Source organism: Bactrocera tryoni, chromosome 3 (genome assembly GCF_016617805.1).
Source record: "Bactrocera tryoni isolate S06 chromosome 3, CSIRO_BtryS06_freeze2, whole genome shotgun sequence".
Classification (NCBI taxonomy): domain Eukaryota; kingdom Metazoa; phylum Arthropoda; class Insecta; order Diptera; family Tephritidae; genus Bactrocera; species Bactrocera tryoni.
Window position 1 is genome coordinate 15,346,106 of NC_052501.1, and position 22,617 is coordinate 15,368,722.

At 35.5% G+C, this 22,617-nt stretch overlaps 1 protein-coding gene across 3 annotated transcripts in view; it reads right to left on the reverse strand.

The window, feature by feature from the left end:
• LOC120771560 (GTP-binding protein RAD) overlaps positions 1-22,617 on the reverse strand; it is a 159,965-nt gene that overhangs the window by 82,970 nt on the left and 54,378 nt on the right. For all 3 annotated transcript variants that reach the window (XM_040099623.1, XM_040099624.1, XM_040099622.1), the window contains one exon: positions 17,099-17,746. In XM_040099623.1, coding sequence (XP_039955557.1) covers positions 17,099-17,320 — 222 coding nt within the window. In that variant the 5' untranslated portion in view covers positions 17,321-17,746. The remainder of the gene's footprint in view (positions 1-17,098; positions 17,747-22,617) is intronic.

Here is a 22,617-nt window from a genome sequence, read left to right on the forward strand (position 1 = left end):
ATATAACAGCCATACACACTGGGAATTCAAGCTCAGGTCTTTGTGTAGAAAACATTTTCATTTGCTACACTGACGAAATTTTGTATCGATCATTGCCATAGGCAGCGCTGCCATCTACGAAGATATGGTTCGGTGCGGAGAACTATGTAACAAAGACCAAACTTCTGAGAAATTTTACTATTTAATAATTAACTGCACATTTTTCTCTAAGTTCACGGGTCGCTATTTGAGACAATTATCTTTGTATTAGGGTTCATGATATTGGAAGGATGATCTCTAACGTATAGTTTTCAGAAATATCATCAAGAAACAATTTTCACCTTGTCTGTAGGAATCTATAAACTTTATTATGATTCAGATATTTCCAATGCTTTCAGATATTTCCAAAAACTTGGTAAATTCAAATAGATCAACTGCCTTCCTCAACAAATTGAGTAACAATTTAATTTGTAGGCAAGCAGCAGTTAGTGTGAGGTCTGTGTACAGAAACCACTTGAAATTTATATGAAAATTCAAAGCGAAATACTACTGATACTGCCAGACATGTCAAATAGCCTCTTCAAACCCGGTTGATACTGAAAAAAAAAAAAACGGTCATAAAAGGTGTCTCACAGTCATATGATGCCCTTAATCGTGGCGGTCCAGAGCTGATGACAAGCGATAGTGACCAAATGGCCTTCCTTCATCTAATACACAGTCTACATATTAACTTCCACGTTCACATAAGCTCAAAGTGTAGACAATTACGGTCCTCATAGTCAAAATACACGAAAGTTTGATTTACAATTGTTTTTAAATAAGAGAATAAGCAACGAAAGCGACCCATTGAAAATACATACCAACTCATTGTTAGTAAAATTTCACATAAATTCGCTGTCATTGATTTCACTGAGGTGAATAAACAGCCGACCTCATTAACCGAAAACGCCACAATAAGCTATCATGCCGAAACCGTTCAACGCTCACCTCGTGCTGTCAGCCAATGATAAGCAGTCGACAACCGCCGAAACACGGCAAAATGAGAGCAGCCCTTCATTAGCGGCATATTGTAGTATATTCGTGCTACCTTCATACCTACAGCCAGCATATTACTTAGCGGCGAAATTATGACTTTGTGGGCGGTTGAGTTCTTCCCCGCCCATCCATTCGTGGTTGTTGGCGTGTAGCGGCTGTCTGCTCGAGTGCAGCAGCTGTGGCAACCGCAACCGCGGTGCGACGTGTGCGCAATGCTGGCACTGACGTCGGGCGGATGCCGCAGGCAGGAAGCGGGCCCAAGCATTGGCATTTTGTTAATGGTCGAGCGTTGCACGGCAACACACCGAAGCAATTTTACTTAAATTGTTGCACACGCAGCTCAGAAGCTTTGCTCTGACATGAGGCAGATGCTACCTCTGCCACACAGAGTATGACAATGTATGCCAATTGCCTTGTTGCTGTGTTCCAGTGTTTATTCGTGTCTACTAATATGTGCTGTAGTGCCTTTGGCCTTGAATATCGTGGCACAATGTGTAAATTATTGGTATTTTGCTGTTAGTTTAGGTATATTTTTTTAATATTTTGCTTATATTTTCCGAAAGGCATAGTCGTTAAGTAATCAGTAAATACTTTGACGTGTTTTGCCAATAAGAAATGTGTTTATTTTATTGTTGCCTCACGGATTGACTTGCCATTGCTATAAAATAATATTTCTTCATTTTCTCTTTTCTCCCTCTCTTATTGATTTGTAAAAGTAAAATCGGTAATATTTTTTTACGAAAATAAGACGGTTTTACAAAATAATAGAATAGAAAAATACCTTAATTTCGTCTAAATGAGTACAAATACTTTTATCATGATTTTGAGCGTTGAGCGGGCCGATCTGAACAGTATGTTCGGAGATTGTAGTGTTCGTTTGTACAATAACACTAGTTTACAAGCATTTTGCGACTGTGATATTTGAGTCTGTTTCTTGCTAATTTTGGATAGCTAAAAGAGTAGCTAGGATAGGGTATACTTTAAGCAGCAAAGTAGTTTTTAAAAATTCGTACAAACCTAGTTTTTTTCTCTTCAGAGTTAACATCTAGCCGATACAATATTTTAAGTTTTTCGTCACGAAGGTTTCTTAAGCCAATATAGTACAAGTAAATCAATAACGAACAATTTTTTAAGATTCTTCAAAAAGTTAGGAGTCTCAGAAATTGTTGGTTATAGCTCGACAACCAAATACACCATGCAATCCTTCATTATACTAAATAATAATAACAAATTTTTTTTTCTGGTTTAATTAGCTTTTTTTCAAGATTAAACAATTTGTGGTATTACAATGAAATATGAACTACGGAACCGATTTTAGGTATATCTGATCTATTAAGCATGGTAAGCTAACATTTTCGGCACATTAGAGCTAGCCTGGCACTCGGATATCTGATGATTATTAAAAACATATAATGTCATCAAGAAAGGTATCCAGTATCTCCAAAACATGCCTTTTGAACGCATCAACAATCACTTCAGGTGTCGAAAAAGATTGATCTCTAAGTTTTTTTTTATGAAGGGGAATAAAAAGGAGTCATTCGGTGTCAAGTTAAGACTATACGTATGATGACTCATCAAATCATTGTTTTGAGTGCTCAAAAATGCCGTTGTTTCAGTCGATGTGTGGTGAAGAGTGATCCGTTTTCAGCGGTTCTTCTCATTTCTTGTAAGACAATTGGCAAGCACAATAGAATAGAACAAACTGTAACAGACCTCAAACAAACGGGGTTTCTTAGTAGAGAAATTCTTTTTTATGCTCTTGTAACATGTTGCTACAGAGCACTGTTTACCTAACGGTAAATGTATGTGTATATATCACCTAAAACTAATCGACATGGGTTAAATATACATACATATATAAATTATCAGGATAAGGAGACAAGTTGGAATCTAGGTGAATGTCTGTCTGTCCGTCCGTGCAAGTTGTAAATTGAGTAAAACTTAAAATATCTTGATGAAACTTATTATGCGAGTTCCTTAGCGAAAAAAAAATACGAGTTCGTAGATGGGCGTAATCGGACCACTGCTATGCCCACAAGATGCCATCAACTACAAACCTATAAAACGCCATTTCTTCGAAAACCAGCTCTGTGGTGCCTCTAGAATTTATGTTCAGAAATTTATATATGTTTTTTTTAACCTTTTTTATTGAACCTTTTTCGCCACAATAAAGATTCTGATAGCTCAACAACTGTATTGCTTTTAAGTGTTTTAGTGCAAACACAACCTAATAATAATTTAAAATAAGCAAAAATAGCAAATCATTAAATATACCGTTAATCACTGTCATAAAATCGACGCTTATTTTAGTAACGTTATAGTGCATGATGAATTGTTGTTTTCTAATTTACGCATACATTACTGAAAACATATGCAAATACATATTTATAAGCATATACTATCTAAATTCTATGCGAATTAATACTAGTCCAAATATAACTAGTTACAATTGGTCCGACATCAAACCAGTTCAGAACTACTTAAAGTTATCAACAAATAAATAATAATATGAAATCTAAATTGGCTGACATAACTAGTTACATTCAGGTCACTTCAAAACTAGTCCAGAAACAGTTAAATGGTAGCAATAAATAAAAACACTAACTAACTAGCTAATTTTCCAAATAACACGCAAATCCATAAAATCTGTTGAAATTAAGCCAATTTCCCTGCAGGCTGCCCGCCATTGTATCGCTAACTATGATTGCAATCAGCCTCTGGGGAAGTGTAATGGAGCCATGTAATTACGATGTTCTACTAAATTTGTTTATTTTATGACCTAAAACTAATTTACAACAAACATGCACACACTTCCGCCATTACACACAGGCATTTGTATGTCAATATGTGTGGTCTTGGGCATGCCTTTGTGCCATTTATTATTAGTAACGAAGCATTTTAGATGATCTAACTATGTAAAAGCAAATCAATTAGTAGCTAATTGTCGTGGGGAAAATTTTAATGCCATGATATACGATTTGGTGTATGTGTACGCATATTCAAATGTGTGTACTAGCTCAGGATTCCCTAAAGCAAAATTTTGGCAAATTTGTGAGCTTAGTCCACTGTTTTATTCATAGCTGCTTTCAAAGTATTAAAGTGGAGGCTAATATCTGCTAAGACATGAATAAAATATTGCCTCAATTATTTTGAAGGATGCTAACGAATTTACAGACCTCAGCCTTACGTAAATTGAGATCATTTTGAATTTAATTGTCATGACTGGTATTTGGACCATAAAGCTTCAAGGTTTACAAAACGAATTTGGAGTTACGAAAAAAAGCGGCTGCACATAAAGTCCTAAAAGGGGAACGCAAGATCGTTGTGTGAACTTGCCAACAATTTACTAAGACAATTAATATCAGAGGATATACATAGTTAGGAAACAATTGCACCTCACCTTCCTCTATACAGCTTTGTCAAAGAGTATCCGTCTAAAAATTCATCAACACCGCGTGTGAACATATTGAGAAGTGTCCAGTTCGTTGAACCTTATAGAGTTTGCTTTCGTTGAACCTTATAGAGTTTGCTTTCATTGTAGGATGGCGCCAATGGCTCCCAATTGAATGAAGTAGGAGAAGTAAGTTCCCTCAGCGCAAATGCTGCCAAGCTCATCGGCTTTGCGGTTTCTGGCCATTCCGCTGCGACCGACCACTTCCCATTTCTTCTTCTTCTCATTTATAGGCGTAAAAACCGCTTACGTGATTGTAGTCGAGTTTACAACAGCGAGTCAGTCGTTTTTTCATTTCACTGTTTGGCTCCATTTGGAGACTATAAGTGCAGGCGGTCCTTCTCCGCCTGGAATAATAGTCTGATCTGCAATAATTTGTTAATAGACTCAAACTAATATAAATACAATTTTCGTTGGAGCTTTTTGGTTTCAGTGCCAAGTATACCAGTCGGAAATCTTAGGGCTCACGGTAGAAAAATTTAGCGTCCATGAAACTCTGCTTACCGGTCAATATCGTTTGTGTTATAATCACTTAAAGTGATAGTCCTAGTCACTTTTATATTTCTACATCGGCCTGACTATCTTACGCATACTTTAGAACTACGATTTGGAGGCTATAGACTTCTATGGTGAGTGACCCGAAGTGATTTACATAACATTACCAGAAATTTAACTTTCCAGATGGAAACGATAGGGATTGTATACTGCAAGGTTAGGTGGGACCGATAATCACGTATGGGGAGATGGCTTGGGCCTCGAAAGTTTCGCAGTCCTCGGTAGGGCTCCAACTACTTGCATGCATCTGAATGTCGGGTGCTATGCGCACATGCCCGACGACAGCACTTAAAGTCATGCTTAAACTCACACCACTTCATCTAGTAATCGACCTGGTAGCCAAATATACACTGATCCAAATGATAGGAGAAGGGTGTGGCAGAGGTAACGTAATCTCATCCCAGCAGTTGAAAAAGTTAAGTGGTGTAATACCATTGACTAGTAGAGGAGTGTGGAGAACGCCTCAATAGACTAGCGGAACGTAACCAAGTGCACCTTATCTGGGTGCCTGGTCACAAAGGTATTGCCGGAAATGAACTGGCTGATGTGTACACCCACTCCGCTGCATCAACTAACATGGTAGCATCTGAACCATTCAATGCAGTGGGTCCTTATACCATAAAGGAGCTGCTCCGCAAGGAAGAAGGTGTAGGCAGAGAAAGGTATTGGCAACAACTCCAAGGTATGCGCCATGGCAAGTCGCTAATAGAGGGTTATGAGTTCAGCAGGTTTAAGTATGTAATCAATCTCTCTGAGGACAAATTCAAGCTACTTGTCGCATTCTACACAGGCCCTGCAAGCTGAAGAAGCATTTATATAACATACCAGCTTCTTAAGTTCTGCGACAGGGAGCCTGAGACTACAGAACACCTGCTAAAAGACTACGCAGAATAAAAGCCCTTGTATCCATGTTTCCAAATAGGGATCACATCGATTAAGCGGTGTCCAACTGTCCAACTCTCTGTATATACGCGAACTAGTCCTACAGTTTTTGAGATATTATACCTAAATTTTGCACAATCTTTTTTTCTGAGAAGCTGCTTATTTCTCAGAACTGTCGACATCGTACCACTGCTGGATATAGTTGCCATACAAACTGATCGATCCTAATCAAGTCTTTGCATGATTTTTTTTTCTTTATTAATTTATTTTTGATTTTTTTTCAAATTATTTTTACACAAAATAGTTATCTACAATGTAGATTCTTGCACAGAGCATGCAATTTTCTACACGATTTCAATTTTCCACCACTTTCAAGTTCCGATTATTTGCATTTTACATTTCTTTCATTTCAGATATCAAATGCAGACTTTCGGAGTCACTTAAAGTCGGAACTGTGTTGCAACAACTGCCACAAATCAACATGCGAACGCAACCGCAGCCAAGACGACACGCAACGCAACACGCACACATACATGCACACCTGCCTAGTATTTGTCAACAAGCGTTGAACTTTGCACCAAATCCACAAACAAGTGAATTTTCACTGCATTAACGCCATGTGGCACGAATGCGTTGCAAGAAATGGCAAGCGAAGGAAAAAAGCATGCAATGTAACACTTTCATTTGCAGGCACACGTTGGGCAATATGCAAGCGAAGTACACGCACCACATGAGGCTGCCTAGGAGATTGCAGTCGAAGCTATACTCCATCACATGGATGTGTTTGAGTGTGCGTCCGTTGTTGCATATGTGAAGTTGATAAGTGTGGCGGCCTCACGAAATATGACTCCGGAAAAGGAAATCGCTGGAAATCGGCACAAGTGCGATATGCAAATCAACCGACACGCAAGTGACAGCACAAGATTGAAGAGAGACAAGGAGAGTGTGAGTGAGCGTGGCGGGAGGAGAAACCGTGCGAAAGTAGGCGACGTCGGACGAACAAATCGAGATTAGAAGGATTTGAAAGAGCGGTAAGTGAACGCGCAAGCATGCGATGTGTCAAAAGTGAGACGCTTCAAGATTACAACAACAACAACAGACGGTAATAATGCATGCAAGAGCATGTGTGCCCCAGATTTTCCCATTTTAATTCGCATTTTTTTCGATTTTCCACTTTCGTAGCCTGCGTTTAATGACATTTGCGCTTAAAACCTGGTTTCATGCGCTGCCTCCTGCCGCCTCTCCCCTGCTGCAACCGATTGTTATTGTTGTGCACGCACTATTTTCCCCTGGCATTTGATTGCTGTCGCATGCGAGGCAGCAATTAGGCAAACAAGTGCATTTCTTGTGGCATAAATTCTTGTTAGTTTTGCTGTCTTCAGCTGACTGGTTTTCGAAATCAGAAAATAGGACTTAAATTGAATTTTCCGGATATTGCAGAGGTATCGGTGTAAATGTGTCTTTTGGAGTGGGTTGTGACGTGAAGTGTTTCTAGGTGTATTAATCTTTTTTTGTTGTTCCTGAAGTAATTTTGAGGCATGGTGCCAAGTTGACAGTTCATGGCAAATTAAAAATCGGAGTCCGTTCCGGTTACTTAGACCTGACTGTCGTGGGAAGAGTCTAAACTTTCTTACACGCTTTTCGCTAGATTTTCAGAATCTCATCACCTTCTAGGTGCACTAAGTCATAATTTAATTTTAATTTCCGTGCCGTGCCAACTGATCACTTTAGTCCGACTCACATAAAAGTATACATTTCTACTTATTTAAGTACAAATCCTCTTTAAAATATCCTTCAGAGGCAATTCAAGTATAAAAAAGTTCGGGTCAATTTTGAACAGATGGTCCACAGAATAACCCTTCCTCTATAGAATTTGTGTATAAAAATATTTTAGAGGTGAAACTTCTTTAAACAAGTTATTAAAGTCGTTCCATTGTTGTAAAAGAGCCGTCAGTCTTTTGAAAATAAAAAAGGTTGCCACCTATTTATATTTTGAAGTCAATTAAAAATACGACGTCTATTTTAAGTAGGCTGTTTATTTCGAAAAAAGAAATTTTCAGAGGGTTGCCACCTATTTAAAAAATCATTTTCAATAAAAATAATAAAATAAACAAATTATTAGGATGTGAGTATCCAGTTCCTGAGATTTTAAGATTTGTTGTTACTATATTTTTATGCGCCTTGCCACATGTCTTAAATTTTGTTTTTGTCAGAATTTATTAAACATAACAATTATTACAGGATAAATATTAATTGAAGAAATAGAAGCAGACTCTGGGTGCGATATAATTTCTGAGCCGAAATTAATTTTGTTTGGGCTTGCCACCTATTCAAAAATCATATTCATTAATAATAACAATATAAAGTAATTATCACCATTTTCGTTTGATATCCATATCCATACTCTAGCGTTTTAAGAAGACTTACTTTTGATCGTTATTTTGATAAGGTTTGCCAGATGTCTTAAATTTTACTTTACCAAAATTGATTAAATATATTAAATATTTCTTATAATTATTAAATAAACAAAATATTATTTTAGAAAATACACCATTAAGTAAACAGAAGGATACCTTGGGTGCGATATATATTTTGAGCAGGGTTGCCACCTTTTTATAATAAAAATCATGATGAGTAAAAATAATTCAATAAATAGCTCAGTACGATACGCGCATCAAACGAAGTATTACCTTCGAAAATAATTTTTGATGAGGTTGCCACATGTTTGAAATATTTGTTTGACAAAGATGACTAAATATATTATTTATTGTAATTTGAGTACTAAATTAAATAAAGAGGAGGTTTATTTTTGGTGTGTTATATTTTTTGAATAGGCTTGCCACCTATTTAAAACCGTATTTTTTAAAGTAATAAAATAAACTAATTATTACAACAGTTTAAAAAACTTAATTCGAAAGACTTAACTGTAAACTTCGAAACTTGAAAATATTTTTGGAGTAGGATTGCCACTTATTCAAAAAATCTCATTTAATAAAATTATTATTAACTGCATATCAAACGAAAGATATTTTGAAGGTATGAGAGTTTAAGAAATTGGAAAGAAGTTATTCTGGAACACCAGTTGCCATCTTTTTAAATATTTTAATTTAATAAAATTGATAAGATTATTGATGTGGTTATGAAGCTGAACAGCTTTAAAGTTATATTGTTGAATATATTTCTGATAAGGGTTGCCACCTTTTTAAAAAATTTAGTTTAATAAAATTGAGAAAATTATTGTTGTGACTATGAAGCTGAAAATAATTAAAATTATGCTGTTGAATACATTTCTGATAAAGGTTGCCACCTTTTTGGAAAATGTAACTATTAATAATAGGTACTATATATTTGTAAGTACAAGTATATTGCCACCTTCTGCTGAAAAGCGCTCAAAATGCAAATTTTGATTCGAAAAACTCAGTTATGCCTCCCTAAAATCTCATTAGATTCCCATTTGATTGTTTTTACTTATAAATCTCTGTTAAAATTTCTTTAAATTTATTTTCCAACGCCAAAAAGTTTATAATTGCATTTGTAAACTCCAAAAACTTTTATCGTGCATATTTTCATTGACGTAAAAAATCACAAAAAGTTAGATTAAAATTTGTGCTTTCGAAAAAATCATTATTTATTATGCCTCATCAACACTCAAATGCTCATCATTAATGCATCATGTCATTTATATAGACATGCATAAAAGCTGATGGCTTTTTAATACACGAGTATGTTTTTTCTCGTATATATGGCATATGGCACATATCTGCATACATATACATATACTATACATACTATACATAGTCAACTAATGCATGGAACATGTGGTGATTAGTGAGCACACTCAATTTGCCATCAAGTATTTGCTTAGACAGCAAATGTTGACACTTTCAAAGTCAATCAACTTCGCTAAAAGAAAATGTTCAATTACATACACAAAAAAAGTGTAGTATATAAAGAAGTGTGTACGTATGCGGCAGGAAGCCTTAAAAAATGGCGAGACCCTCCGCTGTAAGTTCAAACAATCAAATACTCAATTACCCCGCAGCCAAGAAGTTGACAGCGCGTATAAGTCAATCAGTCAGCAAGTCATGTTGTCACGCTCGGCAACACTAAAGTGCGATACCAAACACACATACATATATACATTTGCAACTGTATATAAACATGTGGTATGTACATGTGTGCATGAGTCGCTAAACGTCGCATAATTTATCAACGCTTAACACTCATGGTGAGCTTGATTTTTCTCCCGACCCTGGGATGGGAGTGTTAAAGTGCTTGCTGTGTGTGTATGACGAGGTGATTAGGTGAGTGAGTGTGCGGTTTTCCGGCTTCCTGGCGTCTTTGCGCCTTAAATACATTTTTACAACACTTAAGTGTATCTTTTTGTGGATATACATACACTTACATGATGATTTTTATAAAGAATTATGCAATTTTCACTTCCTTTTATTTATTTATTTATATAAATATGGTAGTATTGTACATTTTTTTCTTAATTAAAGCAAATATTTTTGCTCAAATAATTTGTATGCAATATTAGAAAGGCAGCTGTTAGCAGGGTTTTGAGTGCTTGCAACCACTTAAGAGTAATTTGAGAGTTTTTCTAATTTTCTGCTAAAATGTTTCCACTCGAGTCCTTTGGTTTACCAGTCAATATCAGTGCAGCATATTTGTTTTTTCTTTTTCTGAACTTTTAATTGTCTGGTGAAATCAAAGCACGCACAAATGTGTAAATTAATACTCGACTTCTGGCGCAAATTACCAAAAAAATCGAATATATTTGTAACGTATTGAGTTAAGCATATATTTTGCATGGTTTGCACGGTAAGTGATAAAGTGGGAGACGGAAAATCTTAGCCATTTTCTATATACATACTATATCTATCTACCTTAAGAATGGGTATTCTGCTCCTGTAAAGCTTTTTTGGTCCTCCAAGTACGACGGTTAGCCTGCCTACTTGGGTAGATCTGTAGTCTGTCTCTACTATCAGCCTACGAAAGATTATATTAAAGCAGTTGCGTTAAAAAAATACATATATTGTGACAAAAATTACCCGAAAATTGTAAGTTAAATTCCGCGAGTAAATGATATTTCAAAAAAAAAAAAATGTATTTTGCTAAGCTGGTAGGACTGTACTTAGTAGCAATGCCGAATATGAGCGGGATATGTCAACCAATTTGTTTGCAGCAGCTGCTTAAGTCGGTACACCTCAGTAGTGCGTTGCGATTTTTATAATGGATAAAAATATCGAATAAAGAATTTCTCTCAAAATTTATATTTCTAACTAAATTTCGTGTGCGGAATCGTTACGAATGCCTCGTTCTGGACGATCTTCGACTTCTTCAACTGACGAAAATATCATCGGAACGTAGGGAAAAAGTGAAAGATATGGTGCTTCAAAATCGTTAGGCAGGTGCTAAAGAGATAGCAAGAGAGCTTGACATAGCTCGCTAATCCTTTCGAATAATTTTGGTGGATGTTTTGTGTATGAAACGGGTTATTGCTCGATTCTTACCAATAATGCTGAACTTTCTTCAAAAAGACTAACGTAAACAGATCTCTTTGGAATTTGTTCTTGTGAATTTCAATCCCACATTCATGGAGAGCATTATAAATGCCATATTGACCAGGTGTAATGATGGGAATTACTTTGAAGGCGAAAGAATAAATATTGACGAATAATTAAAAATTTTGCGTTTTATTTACAATTTCCAGGTACTTTTTTGTCACAAAAATAAAATATAAATTTTCCCAATAGGCCATGATTATAATAACGTAAGAATGGCGCACAGCAGATCCAGGATTCATATTTGCCAGAAGCTCCCGGTACGATGAGAACACCTTCTGCAAAGAATGGTGCAATTGTGTACTTTAAACATTATACATAACTTGGTTCAGAAACGAAAACCACTTCAGATTCCGAATGGTATTCCATTTAGTAAAGACATCCAACTAAATTTAGCGAAAATTTGGAAAATATTGGGCGAAAAAAAAGTAAAACAGCCAGTTTTTTCATCATCATCCGAGTCATCTCTTTTAGGTAGAGCAATATTTCAAACGTTAATACCGTGTTTTTATTCTATCTGATCAAATTTGACTCGGACTGATCCGTTTTAAACGCGGGCAAAACGAATCGATAAAAATTTCTTCATTCGTATGGGTTCGTTTTTATATTCGTGTGAAGTTTGTTAACGATTTCTGAATTAATGTTTTTTGGCAAAATACTACATAGACGCGAAGACTTTCCCAGACCATTGTTACCAAAAATTTCAAAATTTTTTTGAAAAATATTTTGGAAAGAAGTTTCTCAATTTTTTTTATATACTATAATATTTTTCATGAGTTTTTCAGGAAAATCAAAAAAAAAAAATATTTCAAAAAAATGTCTAAATTTGACTCACACAAGTTTTTCATATTGGTGTGAAGTTTGATATCCATATCTGAATTAGTGTTTGTTTGGCAGCTGACACTTCATAGAGACGAAAAGTTTCCCCGGCATTTTTATTACCAAAAATTTCAATTTTTTTTTTTAAATATGTCGAATTTAATTTTAATATTTAAATAAATTTTTCTGAAAACTTTAATTGTGACAAATGTTTTGAAAAAATTTCTCAAAAGAATTTTCTAAAAATTGTCTAAAAATTTTTTTCCCATATTTTTATGAATTTGTCTAAAAAAAATACGATTATTACCAAAAATTTCACTTTTTTTTTCAAAAATAATTCGAACTTAATTTGAAAATTTTTATGAATTTTTCTGGTAACTTTAATTGTGAAAAATGTTTTGAAAAAATATCCCAAAAAAATTTCTAAATTTTTTAAAACTTTTTTATGCCAATATTTTTATGAATTTATCTAGAAAATCTAATTATGAAAGATGTTTTGAAAAAATGTTCAAAATTTTTTTTCTTATAATATTTTTATGAATTATTTCAGAAAATGTTAAAAAAAAAAAATTTTAATAGTTTTCGAAAATTGAATTGTGAAAAATCTTTTCTAGTCTAGGAGTTAATTTTATTGCGAACACAAGTATTTTAGTGGAACAAACCTTTCAGTGAAAGACCCTCAATAAGAAATACTACCTAGCCGTTCTACGTGACCGACCGGATTTGTGGGATTCTTGAATTTTCAGTACTATTGTTCAGTTGTTAAATTTTTGGATTCCTGAAATAAATTCCTTATGTCTTTTTTTCAATTTTCACAAAATCGAAAACAAGTTATTTTGCAAATAAACCATTGGAGAAATCGAAAACAAGTTATTTTGCAAATAAACCATTGGAGTAACATTTTTGTACGTTATGTGTTTAATTAAATTTTTTTAATTATTCAATATCAGAATCTCTTACTGCTGTTGTTAAACGAATATTGTTCATCACGAAATGATTTCACAAACGCTTAGTTTACTCTTTGATTCATGATATGATAGAGAACATTCCAAAAACATTTCTTAATTTGAAACAGGAAACATTTCATTCTCTTTTTCTCAATCCGCATTTCATAATTTTCAGCACAAATAGTTGCCAATTTAACGAAAATATTTATTCACAATCATCCTTTGCAATTGTTACACATAATCAAATTGTAACTGAAATTCACTTTCAACACACAAAAACAAAAATATTTGCATTTTCGTGGCTGACATGGCTCTTACATACATACCCTTACACATATACAGTTATATGTATTAGTGCATTCATGTAAATATTTATGCGCGTTTGATAGTTCCCATTTCGGTATTTTAGCCGAAAGTCACCATCGATCGGTGTTGTTGTTGTGGGTGTTTGTTTGTTCACTGCAATTTCCTATTTCCCGTGGTGTTGTGCCAGTGTTCCGTTCTCATATTTCCGTTTGGTTTGATGTTTTTGCCAGCGCTTGTGGTGTCACTGCTATAAAGGGAAATTGTTTTCCGCCAATGGTTTCAGCAAAAGCAGGAAGACGTCTCTCCTTTTGGTGTTGTTGGGGGTTTTTGTGCATTTGCCGTGGGGAGTTTTTAAATTCAAATTTCTTTGGTATATTTCACGTGCGATAGCTAACCATTTAAATATGTATTTGCTTTCTTCTTTTTCGCTGTTTGGCTCCAACTGGAGATTCCAAGTGTAGCCAGGTCCCTCTCCACCTGGTTTTTTCAACGGAGTGGAGGTCTTTCTCTTCCTCTGCTTCTCCCGGCGGGTACTGTGTCGAATAGTTTTAGAACTGGAGAGTTTTTATCCATTCGGACGACATGACCTAGCCAGCGTAGCCGCTGTCTTTCAATTCGCTGAACTTCGTCAAAGTCGTGGTATAACTCGTACAGCTTATCGTTCCATCGGCTGCAGTATTCGTCGTTGCCAATGCTCAAAGGATCAAAAATCTTCCACAGAACTTTTCTCTCGAAAGCTCGTAACGTCGACTCATCAGATGTTATCATCGTCCATGCCTCTGCACCATAAAACAGGGCGGTGATGATGAGAGACTTCTAGAGTTTACTCCTTTTTCGTCGAAAGAGGACTTTACTTCTCAATTGCCTACTCGATTCGAATTAGCATCTATTGGCAAGAGTTATTCTGTGTTGGATTTTGAGGCATTTGATTCGATTACTTATCCGTCTGAAGAAAGCAGAACTAACGGCGCAGTTGCTGTGCGCAATGATATATAACACCTTCTCTTTTCAACTCTGCAACTCGAAGTACGAAAAATTACTGGTGTTGAAAAGGATACCAGTAAGGCTCTTATGTGTTTTTGTGAGATTGGCTCAGCTACTTATGGGTTTTTTCAATAGGACGCTACAAAAGTAGATCGATAGGGATAGCAAACGACGGTCCCGCTCTTTTGACATTACTCTTCAGTAAGGTTTGCCATTTCATCGTTGAAAGATATACGATCAAATAAAGAGTCGAAATTATTAAAATTTACTACCGAAATTCGGAGTCAGTGGTCTCAACTTTAAGAGCGCTACGCTCAATTTATAGTCGTCATAATCGTCCCGTCAGATCAACAATTGAGCGTCTTGAATCCACAGGCACAGTACAAAATGTGTGCCAGTGAGACAAAAAAAGTACCCGTAGCGTTGAGATTATTGCTGCAGTTGGCGCATCATTACGTCGTTGTGGCGAGTTTTTCGAAAAGATCTTAGCCTACATCCTTACAAGATCAAATTGACTCAAGAACTGAAGCCACTTGACCACCAGAATTATCGTTTGTTCCTGAATTAGGCTGAGCAACAACTTGAAAAATCATCTTCAGCCGTGAGGCTCATTTCTGGCTAAATGGCTTTGTCTATGAGCAAAATATGCCTTATTGAACAGGCAGCAATCCACATGTACTCCATAAGTCGCCATTGCATCCCGATGGTTTGGTGCGATTTATAGACCGATGGCGCAATTGGGCCGCACTTCTTCCGTGATGGGAGTCGCTCCCGCTCAATGATAACCGAATATATTTGGCCCCATATTGGATGATATAGACTTGAACAATATGTGGTTCCAACAGGACGGCGCCACTAGCCACACAGCGAATGCGTCAAAATCGATTTATTGAAAACCAAGTTCGGTGAAGGTGTTATCTCAAGCAAAAGCTCAGTCGATTGGCCACCTCAGTCGTGCGATTTGACGCCGTTGTACTCCTGTGAGGCTACATCAAGTCTTTGATCTATGCCAACAAGTCAGCGACGATTGATGAACTTCGTACGAATATCGAACGTGAAATTGCAGCAGTATCGGCAGATTTATGCTTGAAACCGTTGAAAATTGGGTTCAGCGCCTAGACTTCTGCAAGCGTGCCCGAGTGGCAATGCAAAAGAAATCGAGTTCCATACATAATGGCATCGAATGTACTTTCACAGGAAGTTTTTGTAGCGCTCCTTTATAAGCTGATCAGCCACGGTTAAACTCTTAATCTGGACTCTGTACTATCAATAAATAAACTGACTGAAAAGACAATTGGCCAGAAGAGGCTTGTTTTGACCAAGAGGTGAGGAATTATATTCCATCAGGGCAGCGTTAGGTAATACCAAATAAAAATGAGTTACCAGATATTTCGAGCGCTTAGAATGGAGGTTCTTATGCATCCAATTTGTAGTTCTGGCCCAGTAGAAAGGGATTGCTATTTGTTCCTGTCTAAGGACAATGATTTTGTTAGAAAATTCTCCTCAAAAGAAGTATTTGAAAATAAACTGTTCCAGTTTTTGACAGTATATGAAGGAATGCGGATTTCCATGAGAGTAATATTATAAAATTATAAAATTACCTTCGACATGGTAACACATTATTAGGGAAATGTCATATATTTGACCTAAAACTCATAATAGTATTAGTTATACCAAAAAATCTTGACTTTTAATGCAAGATTAATGGGTTTGGGCTTTTAGGCTACAGACAGTTCGATTTAGAGGAGTAGGATTATGAATAGGATCTGCAGAACTATAGTATGAAGCAAATATTTCAGTTGATCTTACATGTGGAAAAATTTGCAGCATTATTTGAGTTCATAGAAGAGAAACTCTACGTCCTTTAGAAGTAACGATAAGGTAAGATAAATAGGGTAGGATTGCACCACGACCTTACATACATATATTGTTCTCATATACTTTTCTTGGCAGATCAAAAAAGTTGAAATTAACCACAACGTCACTAAAACAGTCATTTTAGGAGTTGAGCCTAATGAATTTCTGTGAATTGTAATTTGATGCGACAACTAGAGACCCAATCGAGCCCTTGCATTCCAAAGCCCAAAATCTTGATGGCAGCGTCAAGATACTCGTATAACACTCAACTTGCGTACAGTGCTCCTAAGGCATATGTGACACTCATATACAAACACAAAAACAAACATATGTTATATGTAGAGAGCAACAACAACTGAGAAAAGCATTTCTTATTAAAAATTACAACGAACTTCCAACGAAATTTGCCTTTTATGAACTCCTATACATATTCAGAGTCACTGAACAAGAGCCAACTGCAAAACCTGTGACAATTGCAGCATGTGGCTACGCGAGAGCATTCAAATAAACGACCAAAAAACAAAAAGAAAGCGATTGCAATGCAAAACGATTGCGGGTAAACGAATTTCTTGGAGCGCAATCTTTTCAAATTTGTAACGAAGGGAAAAAATCACGCAAATATCAGAGCAAAATATATAAATAAAAAATATATAGTATGTATGAGGACATACAACCGTTATGTAGTGTATGCATGAGTAGCATTTTCGTCAACTTACCGATTTGGCGCCGGTCGTGATGCGCGCACTTTGCGACCGTGTGGCCGGTCGTCGACGCCGATAGCCGGGCGTGCCGCCGCTCTCGGGTGTGGCACTGCCCGACGCCGCGCCGTACGCCGGCATATTATGTATGGCCGTTTCGATGCTGCCGCCGCTCGTTGCGCAAATGGAAGCGCTGCGCGTCTTCTTCTGCATGCGCATCGGTGAAAAGTCGTCGACCATTTTGAGGCTGAATTTTCGCTGCACTTTGGAACTGCTCGCCTCGCCTTTGTGATTTGTGATTTGCGATTTTCCTCACTACGTCGCACTTCTGTTTCTCTGCTTTGCTACTTCTTTGATCTTTGCCTGTGCGTTTCTTTGTGTGTTTGTTGGTGTCCGCCGCGCTGTGTTTATTTTTGGTTACAATGTAATGGTTTTTTCGTCGTTTTTGTTGTTGTTTGCTGTTTCTTTGTGGTGTCGCTGTTTTACTTTATGGCTTTGCAATTTTTGGTGCGCTTTCACTTCTTTTTTTGGATTTTTGATTGCAATCACTTTGATTTTTCGTTTCAGTTGTTTGTATTGTGTTGTTGTTGTGTTTATTTTGATTTAGGTAATTATTATTGTTGGCTAATTTGTAGCAGTAATAAGTTTCAGAAGACGGAAAATTTCCTGAAAAAAGGAAAAAAGAAAATTGTTGTAATTTACATGTATGTATGTACTTAATCCTTGTATTTCATAAAATAGACACTAATGGAGCAATTAGAATAGTTTTGGTAATTTCACTAATTGTTCTTAATATGGTCTATAATCAGGCTATTAGCTAATTACTCAATTAGTATTAATTTGACAATAGTTTGATGTACAACTTGCAATAAATGAGAGGAGTGTTAAATATCGTAAGTTACTTAAGAAAGTAAGGCTAAATCGGGCATAACTTAAGTTAAAAAGTAATTTCTCAGTTTCGAAAAAAATGAACATAAATTTTTGGAATTTTGATGCTAACTTCGAAAAATGGAAACTTTTTTTACATATTCAGTGTCTCAAAGAAATTGCTGATTAATTGAGCCAAGAGCCAACCGAGTACAATTATATACTTGAGCTTTTCTTACTATTCTATAAAAGTATTTTTGTGTTTCTTTTTCTGATGATGCTTTTGCTGTTGTTGTTGGTTTGTGACGACGGTAAATCTTCTTCAAACAATTTTTAAAAGCTGCCGAGTTGACAATACTTAGCCGAATAGAAATTCGGTTCCGTTCCGGTTTTGTATAACCGATTGTCTTGGAAACTGTCGTACTTCTTTCTGCTTAAGTTTTGAATTATTGTTGTTTTTGTTTTTTAGAAACCTTCGTCTTTTTTGCAGCCACAACTTGATCGTATTAACCAAAAACAAATTTTAGACAGCTGCCAATCGCTAATTGTTCAGATTAAATTGAGTATATTTAGTTACAAATTAAGTCAATTAAGATCGTAATTGCCTAAGCTAATCGACTTATTTGAAAAAGGTTAACTAATTGTCAAACAGCGTCAAATAAAAGTTAAAACAGTCTTGATATTTTCTGCTAAAATGTTTCTGTCTCGACGCTAAAAAAAAAAAAAATAAACAAATTTATGTTTAAAAAATCATTCTTGAGAGAACAGGATTTTTAGGTGTTAGGATGTTAGGTTATATATATTACAGTAAAATTTAACGAGGAATACCCTTCGCTTAAACTGTTTTTTGAAAAGATGAACAAAATATTTTCATTGGGCCTTAAAACTTTAAGTTGGGTTGGCAAAAGCTATGGTCTAATTTTTACCCATTTTTGAAATCGGAGTTTCCAACTTAGTTGTGATGAGCTTTATTTCAATATAGACAGGTCGGTGCTTTTCTTCCACTGTATTATTTTATTGGGTTTCGGGCGAACTGGGTCAGCGCTGGGCTACCATCGGTTCATGCGCTGTCGCAAGATCCGTTGGCTCAAAATTGATCACAAGCGATCCAGTGCGCTCTTTTTTCTCAGTAAGTCCACTTTATTCCTAGTTAATTATGACAGCTCATTGCTTATATTCGTACACTTGTGAGCGCACATTTTCAGATGTCTCACCGAACTGGTTGGAATAGAAATGAAACGCTTGAGAAAGTTTTTTTTGCCCACAAAGGGCTTTGCTGACATATAAATTCGAATTACAGGAGTTCTATTTTTAAACTATGTCGCAAATATACGAGGAAGTATGACGAAAATATGAAATTACGTCTAACAGTAGTATCTGCCATGCTTATTGTAAAATTTCGGAACATATCCACAAAACGATCTGCCGTTTGAAGTTCTAAATTTGAAGTTCTTGGCGTAATTTGTTAGAGAGTTATTGCAACCCTTATATGATATAATAGATGGTTGGGGCTATTCCTCCATGAAGTACAAATCCACTACTTTTTAATTTCATTCGGATAATAAGTTTTACTAACTAATATTTCAGTGAATAATAACTATTCAGTTCATAAGCAATTAAAAGTGAACAAGTAAGGAAGAGCTAAGTTCGGGCAACTTGCAAGAATCAGAGTCCGAGAAATTTCTTCTGGAAAATATGGGAATTGAGGGAAGCATCGACACGATTTCATCTATATTTTGCCAGTAACATATACTATTAATATGCCACATACTAAAAAAATTTTCCCTGGGTTTCATTAAAGTACGTCAGATATAATCAGCAATCATATGTAGTAAAGTCACCCGGATGTTATATATTTGTTCTATGGGGGCTAGGGCAAGTTTTCGCCCAATTGTATCTCTTTTAGGTAGGTACAAAGATATAATGTTATGAGTAAACAATGTTTCACAATTTTTATTAATCAATCAAATATTGGCCAATAAAATTACCTGGAAGTTCAAAAATCTTTATATTAGGTGAATGGGGGCTCAGGGAAGTATTGACCCGATTCAACCAATTTTTGACATATAGTCACTGTCAGCGGAGATTATCTCTGAATTTCAATTATATATCTCACATATTGACCGATATTTTCGATTAAATAGCACCTATAGGTAGTGGAGTCAAATATTCGGTATGTAGGGGCTCGACCAGTTTTGGTTGGGTTTGAAGAATTCTTGGCCATAAGGTGGCATATTTTAGAGGAATTAGTAGGGGTACTTAAGCTTTATCTCGTTATATCAATTGCTTCTTGATTTGTATTTTTATTTTGAATTTAAAATTTTGCTATATGGCATGTCCGATTTCGCTCATTTTTGCAATGTGAGAATGATGTCATGACCAATTTTAGTTAAGATCAGTCGGTCGGGTCCCGAGACATAGGTCTTTACCTAAAAGTGGGTGGTGTCACACCAATCGTTCAATTTTGACTTATCTCGTTATCTCGATCATTTATGTAATGTAAATCACCGTTAGGTAAAAAATTATAATACTCTATAGCGACATGTTGCAAGAGTATAAAAATATTATATTATGATTTATTGGTATAAATATACTAGACCATACGAAGAAAAACCAGTTAAATAAATATAAATCTATTCAGCCGGAATATCAATCATCGCAAGCCCTAAATCCTGCAACTAATGTGTGCATAGACTTGTAAAACCAAATGCTTAGTCAAATATCTAGAAACATATAGTTATTTATGCTTAGGCACATGTGAGTGTGTCTTTGTACAAATCATTTCGTATTTTAATGCGCAGATATACATATATAATCAATATGGCTGGCCACTGTCTGCCGTTTGAATCAACTAAATTTCACTTCGCTTGAAAACTAACTCTGATATATACATACATATATGTAAGAATGTACGGATATATTTGTACACATAAAGTTTGGTTTGCAGTTCGAATGGTTGTGGGCGTGTTAGTTCTGTCATAAATTTCACACTAAAAATAGACATGCCACTTCTTCCATCTATAATATTTAATACAGTTTATAAATATACATATATGTCGTTATATACTTTCAGCAAAATTCGTTAAGGTCTCCAACTCATATTTCATGCTGATGACACTTATATCGATTAGCCGAAAAATCGATAAGGGTTGTTAGTGTGGCTTATTTTTGGTGTAGGCAATAGTGTGGCAGGTGTTTTGGCGCGTCGTTTTAGTTCGTTATTTAGTTCAGTGTGAGAGGGGTGATAGTGGCCATACTTTAATAACGACTATTATACTAGAGTAAGAAATTTATAGATTATATATGTATTTTTCCATACCAGTAATTTGGACAATTTTATTTATTTACAACAATTATATATTTTTTTGATTAAACTATTTCAGTATTTATGGCTTACTTTTATAACTTAAAACAAGAAAAGACGTTAATTTCGGCTGCACCGATGCTAATATACCCTTCACAGGTGCACTTCTTTTAGGAACTAAGTGCTCAGTTTGTATGGGAGCTATATGCTATAGTAATCCGATCTGAACAATTTTTCCGGAGATTGTATTATTAACTGAAGCAGTAATTCATGTCAAATTTCGTGAAGATACCACGTCAAATGCGAAAGTTTTCCATACAAGCTCCGATCGTTCGGTTTGTATGGCAGTTATATGCTATAGTGAGCCGATATGAACAGTTTCTTCCGATATTACATTATTTCTATGAACAATATCTCATACCAAATTTCGTGCAGATACATTGTCAAATGAGGAAGTTTCCCCTGCAAGCATTTGATTCCGATAATTCAGTTTGTATGGCAGCTATATGATAGTTAACCGATATGAACAATTTCTTCGGAGATTACATTATTGCCTTAGAAAGTAATCTGTGCCAAATTTCGTTATTATATCTTGCCAAATGTGAAAGTTTCCCATACACGAACTTGATTCTGATCGTTCAGTTTATATGGTAGCTATATGTTATAGTGGTTCGATATTAGCAGTTCCGACAAATGAGCAGCTTATTGAAGAGAAAATGAAAAATTTGCAAAATTTCAAAACGATATCTTAAAAACTGAGGGACTAGTTCGTATGTATATAGACAGGCGGACAGACGCACAGACGGACATGGCTAAATCGACTCAGCTCAACATACTGATCATTTATATATATACTTTATAGGGCCTTAATATAGCGTGTTCAGGGTATAATTATCTAAAATCCATCATTTATTCTAAAAAAATCCTTTCTCACAACTGGATATAATCCCTTAAAGGGTTACATGGGTTTACGGGTTTCAAAAAATCGAATCTTTTTATTGTCTTATTAAATTATAGAATACCTCTAGAATATTGTTCTAAATCCTAAATTGTTCTAATTGCAAGTTGGTCCGAGCAATAGTTTCTGAAAAACAGCCCGCAGAACTTTTGCGCTCGAGGCCAGCTAGGCCAAGTGCCGTCTTTAAAGGCAAGGCAAGATTTCTCGAAATTTTTGAGATACAATTCTTAAAGACTTGGACGAAAATTTTTTTTCGATTGCAACTATTTAAAAAAATATGTCGCGGAATTTTCACAGAAATTTTAATTTTTTTCTTTAAATGTCTGCCAAAATTCCAATTTTCAGTTTTTTTCTTACGTCCAAGTTCTAAGTTAAGGTTTTTGACTAAATCACTTTAGAAGATCGTGC